Raw genomic sequence first — 16,568 nt, 5'->3', positions numbered from 1 at the left:
GGGAAGCGCGGAAACACCGAATCATTTCAAATATTTACAGTCCATCTGGCCCACTGACAATGGGTGAACCAGATTCTCGCCTTTGAAGAAATCTCCCCGATAAGAAAACATGGGAAAAACAGACCTCTGAATCTACAGACTGAAGCTCAATTAATAACATTTGCTCAGTAAATAACTTTCCTAGCATGGATGGAAGCCCGTGTTCACAAAGCACTGAACAGCGTGGCACCCAAGATGGCTCATTTGTTTGTCAGGATTTGGGATGATTTGGTTTTTTTTCCTCCCCTCAGTATTTCGTACTCACTGGAATGTAATTTAGGATTGAGAGACACTTTTTTCTTTTTTTTTAAATTTAAGGCAGCAGGATTTGTCTTTAAAAGCAAATACCACTAGCAATAAACCACACTATTCCTAGTGCTTGTTACAACTTCACAGGGAAAGCAGCCCGTGCATGGTCTCTGCAGGTCCAAGCCTTCCCCCACTCCCTCTTACCTCCTTGCTGGAGCTGGCTGGGTCACTTCTGCTTGCTTCCACCTGCAGGCTTTTGTGCCGGAGGATCAGGATCTCCTTGGCATGCTCCACGTGCTCTGTCTCTCCGGGAAGGGTGTGCCTGTTGTATGCCGGCCCCTGCATGTTGCACCAGAGAGACCGCTGTTGGACGTGGGACCATCCCTCTCTCCGCAGCAGCATCCCTTCACTGGTGCCTGCATCTCCCAGGGTCCTTCACTCCCATTAACCATCCTGCCTAGTTATTGGGATAAACTGATGCAACCAAGTATGAAAGGTGGGGATGGAGGGAAAAAGCCAGGGAAGGAAGATGGGACTCCAAACTCTGCTTCCTTATGCAAAATTGTGCAAGCGATCACTAAATGACAGGACTGAGATGCATCTCTACTAATCCATGTGACACATCAACTTAGTGCAACTACTCTGTTCAAGGTGCCTCCAGCCGCAGTGCCTCTGCCCAGCCCTGATATTTTATATCAGCCCCACCTTCATATATAAACCATGCAATCCACAGGAACCACAAATCCTGCTTCAAAAGCCATAAACCAACCAAGTTAAATCTCCCACTGACATCAGTGGGAGTAGGGATACCTCTGTCACTACAAGGGGTGAGGCTGGATTTAGGCGGGAGTAAGGGCAAACAGGAGGTATGCCTTCATCTTCATCCCATTCACCATTTCTATAGATTTCCTCCCAGCCTTATCTAGTTGCTTCTCTCAGCTCAGCAAAGGGAGAGGAGGGGGTGGTTGATCCCTCTGTGCTGAGCTGCCCACACCAGCAGCATCCCCAAGGACTCAGTATTTCGTGCATAATCCGTAAAACAAAGGCTTAGGTGGATTTTAAGGGTAAGGGTCCATGTATCACCATGTGAACACCAATTACAACGCACAGTCCTAGGGTGCTGTGTAAAACCTCAGCCAGATTATTCATGAGTTATTCTGTAAACAGCAAGTGTTTTCTATGCTATTTACCAGCCATACAAGTTTCATGGTAAAACTGCCAAGCATTTTTAAAACATCTTTAGATTAATTCTCACTCGCAGCTCACTGACTGTGCTCTCTTCTAGGGGAAAAAGCGCAACGTGAGGATAACTCCAGGAGTTGTGGCAACCGCTGGATCTGCTAACCTGATGCCTGAAGATCCATGTGTTCCTCCTTTCTCCTTTCTGGTTCTGGGTACTGATGCCTAAAATACTTCACGAAATTATAGGCTGACTGGGTGAACCTTTCAAAAGCTGTCATGCTGCAAACAGAAATGTGCCACTGACTTGGAAACTGGATCTGGCTTCACACAGCCAACTATTCTCTGCTCACAAAGAGACATCATTAGTAATTATGTAAATATTCATAACATCTGCTCAGGCTGTTAGGATAACTGAGATAACTTTTGTTATTGGACATCTAAAATACAGATTGAGGGAAGAGTTATACCGTTCTCCTTATTCGGTACAGGTTCCTTGCCAATATTTCCTGTATATTTTCCAGGATATCCGGATTCAGAGTATCCTCCAATTTTTTGTCCGTTATGACAGTCCTGTCATTGTTGCTGCAAAGAAAACCAGAACACCTTATTTTGGGAGATGCACAGCAGCACAACCAGTGTACCCCCAAAGCCCACTGTTCACAGCAGCCCTTTCGGAGCCCACCACCAGTGGACACCACCAGCAGCTAATCCTTGCAGATGGAGCTCACTGCAGAAGGAACATTTGGTATTTGCATCACAGCTGCACCATCCATGGGCTCCCTGGTAGATAAAAGAGCTGTGGGGAGCTGTGGCAGATCAGAACCATCTGTGAGAGATGGGATGGCCATTCTGACAAGCAAATATTTGACCCTGCTGTCTCAGCTGATGTTCATTCTCACTGCTGGTTCCTTCAGTAGGTGTAATGGTGCAAAGCCATCAAAAAATGGTGCAAGAGCATCTTCCTCAGAGCACCATTTCTGTGTAGCTCAGGGGAGATGCAGGTGAGCCATCACATACAAGATCAGAAACTGTGTTCATCAATGCCAGTAGACTGCTCATCCACCTGATAATTTTTCATACCCCCCTACTAATCTTTAAATAGTGTTTACTTTGCATTTGTCCAGCCTGTGTTGCTCCTTCCCATGGGACAGCCCAGCAGGGAAGAGCAGAGGAGGTAGAGAAGTTTGCAAAAGCTTTTCATAACTGTTCCCTCTGGCGGAGGGTTGTGAGGAGTGATGGAATGGGGATGACTGCAGGCGGGCACTTACAGCAAGGATGGGTGAGACGGGGCATGACCCAGCTGCCCTGCTTCTGCCAGCTCGATGGCATGCTTCCGCTCCAGCTTTTCATAGAGAAGCACGATGCTGGATTTTGGCTGATCGTATTCACGAAGCAGGATCTTCTGCAGGTATTTGCTGTTGAAATATTCTAATCTGTTTGAGAACAAAACAAGACATCCTTAGCCTCCTCCCATGGCTCCCCAGCACCTAAATGGACCTGAGCAAGCCAGCAGTTTCATAGTCCATGACTGCCCCATATTCCATTTTATTCCATTACCTCCTTTCCAGAAACCAATGATCGTAGAGTTCAGTTCTGAATTATTTTTGCACTACAGTACATGAGCTAAGATATTAAAACTTTGCCAAATACAATAAAAATTCTTCAAAGTGCCAGATTTATCATTAACTTATCACTATAAGGGCTACAAGTACACGCAGCAGCCCCAAGGGATGCAACAGATTTAAACACTTCCAGATTCCCTCTTGAGCCATTTCCTCTTGCTTTCTGCCCAAATGCGACCCAACCTTTGGGAAAGATTTAGCCAGTATCAAATACTGATGCTCGTTCGCTGCTGACAAGCCTGCTCGCAAGGAGCCTGGACACTCCGCAGCAGCAGTGGTTCCCATACCCTCTAGTGGCACATCCAAGCACCGGCATTCCTAAGAAAATCCCTGCCAGCTGCATTAATCAGTCCTTACCATGAAGTTAGCAGCATCTGTGTCTGCACAGCCAAGGAATTAAACGCGGTAGATTGCCATTAGTATATCTTATGTTCTATGTATTTAAAAAAAACCAAAAAACTTATGTATACAATCTACTTAATTTTTCTTAATGAAAATTGAGCACTTCGCTAGAGAAATCCGTCGAGATCCTCTATAATTTGTCAGTCCACAAGAAGCAGTTGCCCCTCTGAGTGCTGCAAACTCATATTTGTGCTGTTAATTGTGCGCACTCTGGGTTGGGGTCCTCAGCTCCCGCATGGCCGGACAGGCAGGAGGGCACAGGCAGCACTGCGGCAGGCAGGGACAGGCTGAAGCCATACAAACTGTGTTGTGCTGACACAGCCCTTTCATTTTGAGCAGGTTTCTTTTGACAAGAAGGGACAAACACAACGGGAAAGAAGAAAGGTATGTTTTTAGGGTGAAGTACCATACATGACCTGCAAGCAGGGAAGCGCCCCGAGAACCTGGTCTCGCCTTGAACAAGGAAAAGCTGCCCCTCTGTCACCTGGGTTGTGCCACAGGGATGAATAAGGCTCAGCTGCCCACAGTGGAAACTTAAGGAATAGAAACCAGCCTCATTTTTTTCTACACATGTACACAGTTGTATTTTGGCAAATCCTTACTTGTCTTTCCAGTAATACTGTCCCCAGTGTCCACATATATCTTCAATGCCAGCCAGCAAATGATCCAAGAACTAAACAGAAGAGAGGATTTTGCTATACACCGGTCGCATGTATTGCATACGTGATGAACTCAGTCAGCAACCATCAAAAGCCAACAGACAAAACAGGAGATGTTTTCAGCTCGGTACACAGCACCGGTAAACAAGAAGAGGGGATGTCGGGCTAATTCCCCATCCAGTCATCCATGTGTATCCCTTGGTTCTGGAGTACAATAAGTGGTTTTGCTGCTCGCTTTCAGGTCTGTGTGAGCAAAGAATAATCGCTGAGGGACACGGATCTGCTCTTTATGATATCTACAGGATGGCTGATAGATTGCGCGTCCTGCATATTGGGCCTTGATAAGCAGGAAATGCTCATATTGAGGTTTCTGAGGACAATTTGTCTCAGGAGACCAGTATCTTCAGGGTACAGATGTAGATAACGTACAAATGATGCTTTGACTTGAATAAGAAATACTGCCTTCCCCCAGACAGTCCCACTAAATTAAATCATTGACGATATCATGCCTTATACAAAAACATTATTATTGTTTAAAATTATATTAAACATACCAGACAGGTTGTTTTTTTCACCTAGAAGTTAAATCTCTGTAGTTTCCCAAAAATTTTTTCCCTCCTACTGGCATCTCTAAACTGGGAGAGGGCTCTGCTCTACTGTGGGTCGATGCCTCTCCACACTCAGGTACCGATGTCCCTGGAGCTTCCTCCAGCTCTGATTTTTTAAAAATATTTTTTGGGAGGGTCAGAGACAGAAAAGTTTCAGAGCAGTTCACTCAGCCCCGCAGCCTGGTACAGGTTTAGAGTCTTCACATTGCTATTAGCAGCTGTATGGTCTGAGGACCGACAAATGACACCCCCCACCACCACTGATCATCACTCTCGAGAGCAAGAATGTCCTGACTATCAGGACAGAGAAATAAATTTGAGGAAGAGAGCTGCTTCTGGCTTCTGTGTCCCTGATTTCCAACTATCTGCATTGTTACATTCTCTACTTAACTTAATTGGTACAAAGCCATTTTCAGCTCACTTTTCCTAATAAACACATTTCCAGAGATGATTTACTATTCACACGCTAACAAAAGAAGAAAGTATTCTCTGTTCATGATGGGAAAAGACTCTTCAACCTATTGAACTGTTCTGTTAACTTCAGACAAAGCCCTGTAATACAACCTAATTGTGAGGTTGCCAAACAGTTTTTATAAATGTCTTCAGACCTAATGTCTTTATTTCTCGTTACCCAAAAAGAAGACAGAAAATATTCCTGAAGGAACCATACCCACAGAAATGTGACTGGGCATAAACAATTAGATTCAGAAACATAATTTTACATTGGATGCAGATGCAAATGCAAAGCCTCAGCTAGGTGTGCAGAATACCCTGTTTTCGCAGGGAGTTGACCCACTCCCTGAAGAAGCCCTCTATAACTAGAAAGGCCAAAATTTGGATGGCAAGACCAAGGTGAACTAAATTCCACCTTTGGGTTATGGACTTAGAATGATCGAATGGTTTGGGTTGGAATGGACCTTAAAGATCGTATGGTTCCAACTCCCCCCCTGCCCTGGGCAGGTTGCTCAAAGCCCCATCCAACCTGGCCTTGAACACTTGCAGAGAGGGGGCACTTCAGTGGTTCCCTCCAATAGAGTATTAAACTTACCCTCCCTTTTCTAAATATTTTTGCAAAAATATCCATCCAAACTGATGGTGGTAATGGTACTGGTGAACACATGGGAGAACCCACCCCTGAAAGCAAGCAAGTCTCATTTTCTTTCTTTCACTCCTTCCAGCGAAGCAGAAAAGTTAGAGTCAGGTTTGAGCATAAACTTTTGGGCAAGTGATTATCTTTTTCTGTCATGTTTGTACACCACCTAATGCAACACCAGCCTGATTGAGTAGGTGGCTGCTATTCCAACGCAAATAATAACCCATGGTTAGGAGCTGCATAAGACATCAACTCTGGAAAGGGACTGACCTGCAGAGGATTCAGGTAAATTTGCAGACCCGTACATCCCTGGAGGCACACCACATTTCAGAAGGACCATATTGCTATCAGCAAAGCATATTGAAAAGCTCTGGCTGTGTGTTGATGGATGTATCACTTACCCGAATATGGATCTGCTCTCCCACTGTGGGAGCACTCTCTCTTTTCTTCTTGACAGCCAGCAAGTCAACAAGAGGACGGATAGTCATTCCCTGCAAGATAACCACAAACACAAAAAACAGCCTTTCTTCACATCAAGTGTTCTTAGTGTCAACAGGAGGCTTCAGGACGGGGATAGGCAGAGAGGAGAAATGTTCTGCTCTCCTCATCTGGCATCTCAAGACCACAAAAAGTCAACCAAAAACTTCAAGGTCAAGCCTGTGGTTTACTATTGCTTGTAGCCTACCAGACGGGAAGGGGCTTGAAATGTTCAAAGTTCAAATGCCTGAAACAACGATAGTCCTTGAGACTTCACAGCACGCAGCCTCCACCAGCATTTGTCTGCTAACTTTCTGAGTATTTGTGTGTCACAGATCATTACTCCAACGATCTCGGATGTCTAGCCAGTGGCTAAGTTTACTAATCAAAGTATCCACCTGGTGGGAAGGGTCAAGGGAAGAGTTTTAATGTCCTTTAAGCCTCACGAGAGAACTTCTAAAATGCCGCTGTGGTGCGTTTCTTAGTCTGGTTTCAGTATGAAATGACTTTTCTAGGACATGTTTACAGCAAAAATGATGGAGTAGTTGATGTTTATGACTTCTGAATGTCACAAATGCTGGCACGGCAGAGAGTTGAACACATTTTTAATTGCAGAAACAATTAATGTGTCATTTTAATAGCTAATAGCAATAAAAAATGCATAGCTATTCAGAGTAAATAACATAAAACTCACAAATTCAGAAATAACTGATAGTACAAAAATTAAGTAGAGACTATGCAATTTGGTCTCTTGCCTTCACTGGATAATCAGCTGCATTTGTTTTCATTTTAAAGTGACATTTTTGAGTTTTGCAACCAGGACTCCCAAATTTAGAAACACCTGAATTCCCTTGGTCCTTCATGACACTGAGAGCATTATAGGAATCCCATGTGTCATTTTCAGGCCACATATCATTTCACAACACACCTGTCCCCTGTGATGATCTTCCACCCACCAGGGATAACTCATCTGAAGTGCATCACCCAATGCTGATGGCTCTGATGTCACAGCTTACGTGAAGTTTTTCTACTGCCAATGGACCAGTAGCTAATGGGTCAGTGTAGGCAGCAAACAAAAAAAACACCCACAAATCTTTACAATTATATTTGCTAACAATTTCATGGAAGAGGTCAGAGGCCAATAGGCTGACAGAGTGAACTTCAAATGGAGAACGTGGTATTTCATTTTTAAACCGCACTGAAAGGCAGAACAATAGGGCTTTTTGTCACATTCCAGACAAGCCCACAGCTCCTTGGAGGACTTTCTGGTCTACGTGGCGCATATCCAGGCCTGCGTGGAGGTACTGAGGACTTGACAATTGCTCGGTCAACCTTCTCAAAATTATTAACCAGGCTTCTTGTGGGAAGAACCTTATGCAACTGAGTTCGGCCAAAATAGACGAGTTTCCTGGGTTGTGTAATGCACTGATAGACCCATGTACAGACAAGCCCAACTGCTTACATGGCGGCCATTAGTCTGTGTAGCACACAGCTTTTCCGACAGCGTGGTCAGGATTTCCAAGAAAATGAAGTGGGCTTGTGCTCCGACAAGATGCCTTGCTGGCCTTCAGTAGCTTAAAAGGGCCCAAATCATCTCTGCCTTAATTTCTGTCCTATCTTAACACAAACACCCCTTGCCAAGTCTGTACTTACATCACTGTGAATAAAAAGAAAAGTTATTGCACAAAATAACAACAACAAAAAAGAAGTCCACTAGCCACAGAAGTTGTTTTGTAGCTATGTCTCTTGCCCTTTCCACCCAAAGTGACACGCAGCTTGAAAGACGCTGTGATATTTAAGATATTCACTCTTCAACCCTGCATCCATCAATGTGGCTGGCAGCAGTACCACAGACTTCAGAAGCTGTAGGACTCATTTGCAAACCCAGGTTTCTGAAGGCTCATCTTAATACCCGCTTCTGTTATTTTTACCTCTCCTTTCTGTGCTGAGCTACAGCAATATCCTTCTGGTTCAGCTTTCAAGCAAGTTTATTCCCACCCCCCTCACCCTCTTCTTGCGGTGGCCTCAGCTACACAATAGTGCAGGTATCTGGAGCCTGAGCAAAGTCTGTCTTTATGGATGCTACGTTCCCACTGAATGGCTGAAGGTCAAGGGGTCGCCCCGCCGACACGTACCCACAGGGGCACCCTGTTTAACTCTCACCCTTTAGCATGGAGATGACATCACCAGTTGAGCTTTGAGGTTACACAAAAGCCCTTTTCCCGGTCCTGGGAAGGATTTTCCGAAGCCTCAGCAGAATGGAGCTGCTGCCTTAGAACAACCTTTGTCTGAGACTCAAGAGCGTCTATGCATGAGCGGACGTGCCTAGTGACCGTATCTTTTCAATTTCTGACCCACATTTGCATCTTAAAACTTGTCAACCTCCACCTAACTATGCTCCCCCCACCCCTGGCCCCTGCTCTCTCCTTTCACTCTGAAATCTGTGCCTGGTCCAGCTGCCTGTGGGACCCAGCTCCAAGCCCATCGGCACATCAGACTTGTTGACCCTTTTTTTAGTGCATGGTGTGGTGGATGTGGGGAAGTACAGTCAATCCCAACCCTCCGCATTGCCCAAGACCCACACCTGAGGGGTTCAGGGAGGCCAAGCGGAAGGAATTTGCTCTTGTGGGGTGATGCTCAGCCATGGGGCAGATATCACCGTGACCGACCATCTTCCAAAGCCCCAGCAGCTGCTCTGCTCCCTCCATCCGAGGGCAGCCCTGGGTCAGCAGCTCTGCATGAACCTCACGTGCTGGAGCAGAGGACCTCCCGGGGAGCTTTTCTGCACAGCCTCATTCCCAGCCCCCCACGCTGCTCACTTCAGCCTTATGGAGACACAGTCTTAACTTTTTGGGGCAGAGCACACCACGTAGACATCAACCTTGCTCACTTCGGGACCACACGACCCCAATTTTTCCACCGCATCCTTCATCAAGCGCGACAGCCTTTGCCAGGTGAAGGAAAAGGTGCGTTTCAGAGAAACCCTGAGAGGAGTCTCGCCCTTACAGACTTGCTGCTGGGCACAGAAGAGCAGGGAGACACATCCGAAACCTTCATCCCACAGAAGGCTGAAGGAATGCTTTCACCGCTAGATGTCACAGCAACGCCGAGAGCTGCTGAGCCTCCGAGCAGGGCTTCCCTGCGCCCTCAAGCACAACTCCTTACAACCTCAGCCTGTGCCTAAGGGAGAGAAAGCCTTTCTCCATCATACACCCGGAGGAGTGCTAACCAGGAATCCGTGCAAAATAAAAGCATATTAGTAAGGAGAGCAATACCAGCCCCAAGTTCTGCCCCTGCCCCAGCCACAGGCTGACCAGCCCAGGTCCTTGCCTGCTGTACAACAGCAGACAGGGGTCAGATGTGGCTCCTCCCATATGCTCCCCACGAACAGCCCAAGCTGCAGATGCTCCTTCAGCCTTTCTCACAGCAGAAATCAGTCTTAAAAAAAAAAAAAAAAGAAAAGAAAATAGTAAATTCATGCATTAAACAATAAACCAAATATCTCAGAGCAACCAGCGCTGTGAGGGTCCACCTCCCTCTCCTACCAAGGCAGCGGGGAGCTAACACGTCCACAGCCACCCCGTGATGTGGGCAGGTTACACTCACTTGCAGAAGTTTTACCACTAGGTAGGAAAGAACCCAAGAATCACTAAGGCATAAAGAGGAAGCAGGAAGCAACAGGGCTTAGGGATCAGTTATAAAAGAAAAATTATAGGCAAACAAATCAAAGGTCCTGTGACTTTTTTTATTTGCTTCTGATTTTCCTTGCTTTTACAACAAGTAACACACCCAATTATTTATTTTTTCCAGTGGAACGGTTAATAACTGCAGCTGCTTTGCTGCATGAATGTGAAAACATCTCATATATATATACAAAATATTTTGATAAACAGCTAATGACTGTTGTTGCTTCAGCTGTTGCAAGCCCCAGTAAAATGGAACTCATTCTCAGAAAATGTTAAGAATCCACTCCTTCAAAATTACATCCTTTTAAATTGTCCCACTTGTGAACTACCAAAACTGAGATGACAAAACCATAAACCTCTTAAAATTCTTGCCGGCCATGTTCAGAGGGTTTAGAATATCCCAATATCTTCCTGGTCCTTTGGATCAGGAAAACTGAACTTCATTCGTGCATGGCTCAGGTAGCATTTCATTTCATGACAAGGCCCACAATAACAAGTGCTTCTTACCTTGCTAAACAGCAAACTATTTGTAGACTTTGATTCGTGTTGGCTTTGCTCTCACAAAAAAAAAAAGCAAAACCAAAACATGTAAAAGCACTGCTTCAGAGAGGAAACCTATGCCAGCATCATTCTTCCCAATTTTCACCACTGCTGCCCCAATAAGGATGGACCAGATCAAAGATGGAACAAGTTATCATGGAAAATGCTAAAGCATATGTTGTAAGTCAACAACTGCTAGTCATCCCCATGAATGTGTGTCACATTCTCACACCTTCTGCCTCTTTCAGTAATAATTTTAAATTTCTATACGCCTAATGGCTTTATGGAGGGACAGTTTTAATGACTGGTAAACCCTTGTATCCATCGTTTAGTACGGGTTACTTGTCTGGGAAAAAAATCATGCTCATTCTTTACATCTGCTGGTGACACTGAGATTGGTTTTACCTGTATGAACACAGTGAAGAGGATGACAACAGTTGTTGCTGCAATGAACAGCTTCTTTCTGCGAAAATCAGGAAGTAAGAAAACCAAAGAGAAACAAATGGCTCCTCGGAGGCCCCCGTACGCTATAATGAACTGGTCTTTGCCGGTAATGGTGTTCACGTGAAATTTGTTCACAAAGAAAGTCAGCACGAGAACCCCTGAAAAGCAGGAAAGAAGATGGGAGCACATCAAAAAAAAAGAGCAATTAGATAAAACTCATAATCTTATGACATATTTTACAGTAAAACATCACAGGACTGGTAAACATCAATCACAAGCAACTGGCCAGGGCCCATGGTGGTGTATTCCCAATGCTACTGGAGAACAGCTTTTCTTCCAGCCTGGTCCAACAGGTTTGCATTTGATTTGTACAGATGAAAATTAATCCCCAACACATTTCTGATTTGGGAGATTACAAATGCCATTGACCCAGTTTTGGGGGCTTGGCACAACTATAAAATTTTCGGTAGCTCACCTTGTAGCAAATCCTCTTGGTTTTTAACTCAGCCGTGTGCTTATCACAGTCCAGCTGGGAAACCAGAGTTTCCATCAGAAGGACTCTGAACTCTACAGGGAAATTTCAGCATTATCCTGCTCCCATGACTGCAGATCCCCAGAACACACTTTTGATCTGGTGCCTCGGTGTTATGCATCAGCTAAATACTGAACAAACAGTAACTGTTGGCAACATAGGAAGTATTAACACATTTATTTTGATGGTAGGTAATTAAAGTTTTCAGGGCTATTCTATGGTCATATGCCAGCCAAAACTTTACTTGTATAATATGATATGGAGCCAGATTCCAAGAACTGAATTGAAATATTGACTTACTCTAATCGGTTATAACAAATGATTGAATTGCTTGGATTATAAATTCTCTCAAGGCAGACCATCAGCAACAATTTAGCCACAAGTTATCCTCCAATTTCCAAAAGTTTCCAAGCAATAGCTTCAATAAGCAGCTATATCCTGCCTGTGTTAATGTTGTTTCTTCACAAATCTTTCACTCAAAGATTTATACTGTATGAATTTAAGACTATGTCTTAAGGCGGCACAGCAATTGGTGTAATTTATAGTTACTTGCCAAAACATACACGGATGCAGAAAGGTACAAAAAGTTAGGCCTTAAATCAGTAAGCTGTGATCTCAATACCAACGGATATGATAAACATCTTATTTCCTGAAGATTAATGGCCATTTTGAGAACTGATGACACAGACTGTCATTGACTTTTGCTAGGAATTAGCTGGATCCATATCACTATTGCTTTTCTAAAGGGTGTTTGTAAAAGAAAAAAACTTCAAAAATAGTGCACTTGTAATGTACGTACCAAACCTCTTCCCACGCACATACAACTAAAAATGTCTAAACTTTGATTGCACATCAGACCAGTTTGAAGAAAACTAAAAAGCTGGGGATGTTCAGGAATAGGGAACTCAATTAACTGAGCCTTACACCTTCCCCGTCTCTGAAGCTCCATGGAGCTGGTGCCTTCAGTTTGAAGGTTCTTTGTAACTTAAAAATAAATAACTAAATAAAACAAAGCATACCTCAGATCACATCTGCAGCTACTGTAAAGCTCAAGCAGTGCTGATGATTTAAAGGAACAAAATTTACTGGAGCCGGTATCCTGGCCTTTGTCTTGATTTAATCCTTCCTCATAAATTATTATTAGCATTCCCTAAACTAATTCAAGGCCAGTTTGCTCCGAGAGATGACATACAATCAATCATTTTGAGCAGAATATATTTTCTTCTGGAGATATACCTTGAGAAAGAGCAGAAGGAAATCTCCCTAGTGCTTGGATAACAGAGGAGTACCAGTGCTGTCACGCAATTAATGTACTTTGCTTTTCTGATTATCTCTCTTATGTCAAAGTAGTCCAGTCCCTGGGCTTCAGCAGAACCCTTTCTCATTTAAGAGCACTGGGAGGGTCCCATAAAGGACTAGAGTACAGCTTACACCCTAACCCCAGCACTATCAACCCAAAAGTCGCCAATTCCTGCAAGCAAACTCTGTGGGTGCCTCACATTTCTGGACCGCACTCTTCAGCACGTCCAGAGCTGCTGGATGGGACTGAGCAGGTCAGGGGCTAATCTCCACCGCCACCTCCACAGGAGGAGTTCCCCAGCGCGGCTTCGTGCGCCACCCTGCCCAGCTCACGTCTTCCCGGCACACCTACCGCTCTCCAGCATGGTGCTGCAGAAAAGGGACAACCTATTCAGGGCCAGATGTGCAAGATGATTTTTCAGCCCTGGTTTGTGTTCATATTAAATTCAAAGGGGATTTTGGATGGAAAGAGGCTTTTCTTTCCTGGCTGCAGCGCTCGCATAATGTGCTGCATAATTTGAGAATACAATCAGAAGAGCTGTGTTTAAGAGAGCCAGAGGATTTTCGGTGTGCTTTTGTAATGTCACTACATTCTTTGTGTCTTGCAATGAAGAATTTTTGAACTAAAAAAAAGTCAAACTCACTCAGAACTTTTTTCATTTGAGCAAATAATTTAAGAGAAAACCACCTAATTGTAATAAAACATTTGAGTGCACACACAACTGATTAATAAGCATGTTTCCAAGTGCATTTATGGTGCATAGTTATTAAAACAAACCTTGGCATGTATTAACAGCTAATAAAGCCCATTCTGCTGTCTTGCTAATCATGGCCTATCCTATTTAAGCAATTTCTTGAAGTGTCTATCAAATTTGAGTTCACTCTGTTTGACTCAGTGGTTTGGAAACATAAATCCTGTTGAATGTTTTTTAGCTCTCAAATTCTTTTCCAAAACGTGTGCTCGTTCTATTTGCAGATATAGTTAATATATAAAAACATCTATAAATGAGAAGATAGGCACTCTGCACTCCCTTAGGGGACAGTAGCTGCACACTGCAAAGGCAGTGGAGAATCAGCCTCTCTGAACACCAAATCAGTGCAAGATACAACTGGGGACAATGGTAAAACAGCGTGTCTATTTTTCTGGTCATTTACAATGCATGAAAATGGGCTCCCAGAGTATTCTGGGACCAGGACTCAGGTTTTCATCATAACTGATCTCAAGAAATTATCTTTAGCCACAGTTATCAGGAGAGTATTTTCATGCATAGCTCTCTTCCTCTTGTTATCACTGAGTCTTGGTCACTTTTTTAGTATGAGGCTGGGCAAACACTGCAATAAGTTTCCCAGGGAGGCTGGAGAGTCTCCATCCATGAAGACAATCAAAAACCATCTGGGTACAGTCCTGCTTAGCTGTCCCTGCTTAAGCAGGGGGTTGGACCAAATGATCTCAAGAGGTCCCTGCCAACCTCAGCAATTCCCCGATTCTGTGCAATTCTGTCATTTTCAGTCCTTATCTGAAGTTCTTGAGTAGGAGCAGAAGCATCCTCACATTTTAGGTCCCAATTCTCACCTACCGAGCAGCAAGCTGGGTAGATGCTCTTCTGTAAAGCAGAACAGCATCTCCAGGGACAGCTGTTTGAAGGTTCCTCCAGTTTCCCATTTAAGGATGCTGCTGTACACAAACTTGTTAGGAATTAAATCCCTTAAATCTGTGCAATTCAGAATACGCAGTCAGAGGCCCCATGGTTTTACACGGTGCTCTGATCCCAAGCTATGTACTTACAATCTCCCTCCTATTGTGAAGATACCAAGGGACTGAGATACACTGAAATGGAAGAGGAGATCATGGCCATCAAAGGAGGCTCTAACACAGAGGTATCAATAAAATAGATGTCATGAGAATTTCTGTTTAACACCAGTGCTGTCTATAGTGAGTGCACAGACTAGGAAATTGCAGTAAAATGCAAGACTTGCTATTGAGCGAGTGATGGAGAAGCAGGGAAGCATTGGCTGTGGTGTCCCACTTCTGTCCTTGCATTCACATGTGGGATAAACACACATCCAGAGCAATCAGGAAAGGATGATGGTGGGGGCAGGAGCATTCTCTTATTTAATGGAATCACATTTTTCACTCCCATAAATAATAATATATATAAAAAAATAAAATCTATAATTTCACCATACCTAGTGCTCTCCAAATGAGACAGAAAATGATAGTGAAGCAAATGTATGGCCAGTTCCACTCATGATTTTCTCCAATGGTGGAAACTCCAAGAAAGATGAAGATAAGGGTATCGCTAACGCTGCTCCACATCTTCATGAAGTATTTGACTGTGGTGTGAGACTTCAGAGAGATGTTGGCCTCCACATAACGTTTCATGCCCATGGCACAAGCAATGATGCTGAGAAAATGAAAATAAACCAACAATTTTTTTCTACTTAAGCACACAAAACTGACACATTGTCATTTATAAAAAAAAATAAGCTTCATCAAGTCTTAGATGTTTGCAGACATCTCACTGGGTAGTGATTCACTTCCTGCATCGGCCAATAATATCAGGAGGACCACCAGCACAATAAGATGACCAGACTGTCTGAATCTGTTTTTTAACAGATAAACAACTCCCATCTATTGCATTTATCATAGCCACACAGCAATACCTACAATTAACTCCACCCAGTTCTTCCCATCACAATACACTGGTTTCAGTTCTTTAACTTTGCCAGGCTCTAACCACCTGAGCTGAAGAGTTTCATGCTTAGGAGCCCACATTACCTATTTTGCCTGAATGACAGAAAGACATTTGGGGGAATGGGAGACTTGCTTCTCAGCATGAGAAATGTGTAAATAGGACTCCTGTGAGTTTGCTGATATCTGACCACTACAGCAAATTCTTGTAAGACTCAGAATCGGTGTAGTTTAAGAGCAGCCCGAATACTGTACTCCTTCACCCAAGGGACCAAAGCTAATCTAAAGTTGGAGAACCTCAAGCGTACAACATACCTCACACTGTATGTTTCTAAGCCTCACCAGGCTTGCACTGTCTATTATTTGGGCGCAGCGAGGAAGCCATTGAGTCCATGCAACCAAGAGACAATAAAATGCTCAAGCACACTCATAAGGTGGGCACAATGAGCCAAGAAATGCTCTTGCTACAGTCGGAACATCTGACCTCCTCAGGTATTGCTTATCCAAGGTCACTTCAGAAATGTGCAGCACCAATTAAAACTTCTGCCTTGCAATTTTTCATGGATAATTGATTCTTCAAGTTACAGGGTACATGTGGTTAGCCTAATTCATCAGCTTTTCAAATCAATACATTTTCAGGCCAGCAATCTTAGAAGGTCAAAACAATTGAGTGCTCAAGACTTGAAGCTCCATTTTTTATATTTTAACCTGGACAGAAACATTTTGTTCTAAATATTGTACCAGCAATAGCAAAAAGGCTTTATGTTTCCAACATCTGATTTCCATTGGCATTTGGTAAGGCCATCCACACAGGGTTTTATTGCGTTAAAAATTCCTTTCACAGGGGATATCATAGTAACTCTTTTTACATTATATCACACGAGGACAAGCCCACAGAGAAGTAGATCCTCAGCTTGCAGGAGTGCACCTGGGTCTGGCAGACTGACTTTAAACCCCAGCTGTGACCAGGACAGGTAAGTGACCCATATAGATGCAAATAGGTGTTGATAGGTCACGGTCTCCGCAGTGTATTATCCATAACGT

At 43.8% G+C, this 16,568-nt stretch overlaps 1 protein-coding gene across 1 annotated transcript in view; it reads right to left on the bottom strand.

Moving 5' to 3' along the window:
* LOC104283572 (sodium/hydrogen exchanger 2-like) overlaps positions 1-16,568 on the bottom strand; it is a 29,020-nt gene that overhangs the window by 6,205 nt on the left and 6,247 nt on the right. The window contains exons 4-10 of the mRNA XM_009881772.1: positions 15,020-15,237; positions 10,963-11,159; positions 6,256-6,345; positions 4,097-4,167; positions 2,739-2,903; positions 1,938-2,040; positions 493-627 (exon numbers count right to left, since the gene is read on the bottom strand). Coding sequence (XP_009880074.1) covers positions 493-627; positions 1,938-2,040; positions 2,739-2,903; positions 4,097-4,167; positions 6,256-6,345; positions 10,963-11,159; positions 15,020-15,237 — 979 coding nt within the window. The remainder of the gene's footprint in view (positions 1-492; positions 628-1,937; positions 2,041-2,738; positions 2,904-4,096; positions 4,168-6,255; positions 6,346-10,962; positions 11,160-15,019; positions 15,238-16,568) is intronic.

Source organism: Charadrius vociferus, unplaced genomic scaffold, assembly GCF_000708025.1.
Source record: "Charadrius vociferus isolate BGI_N301 unplaced genomic scaffold, ASM70802v2 scaffold472, whole genome shotgun sequence".
NCBI classification, from domain to species: domain Eukaryota; kingdom Metazoa; phylum Chordata; class Aves; order Charadriiformes; family Charadriidae; genus Charadrius; species Charadrius vociferus.
The sequence above is the reverse complement of the archived record's forward strand: the minus strand, read 5'-3'. Positions and strand labels throughout refer to the sequence as shown.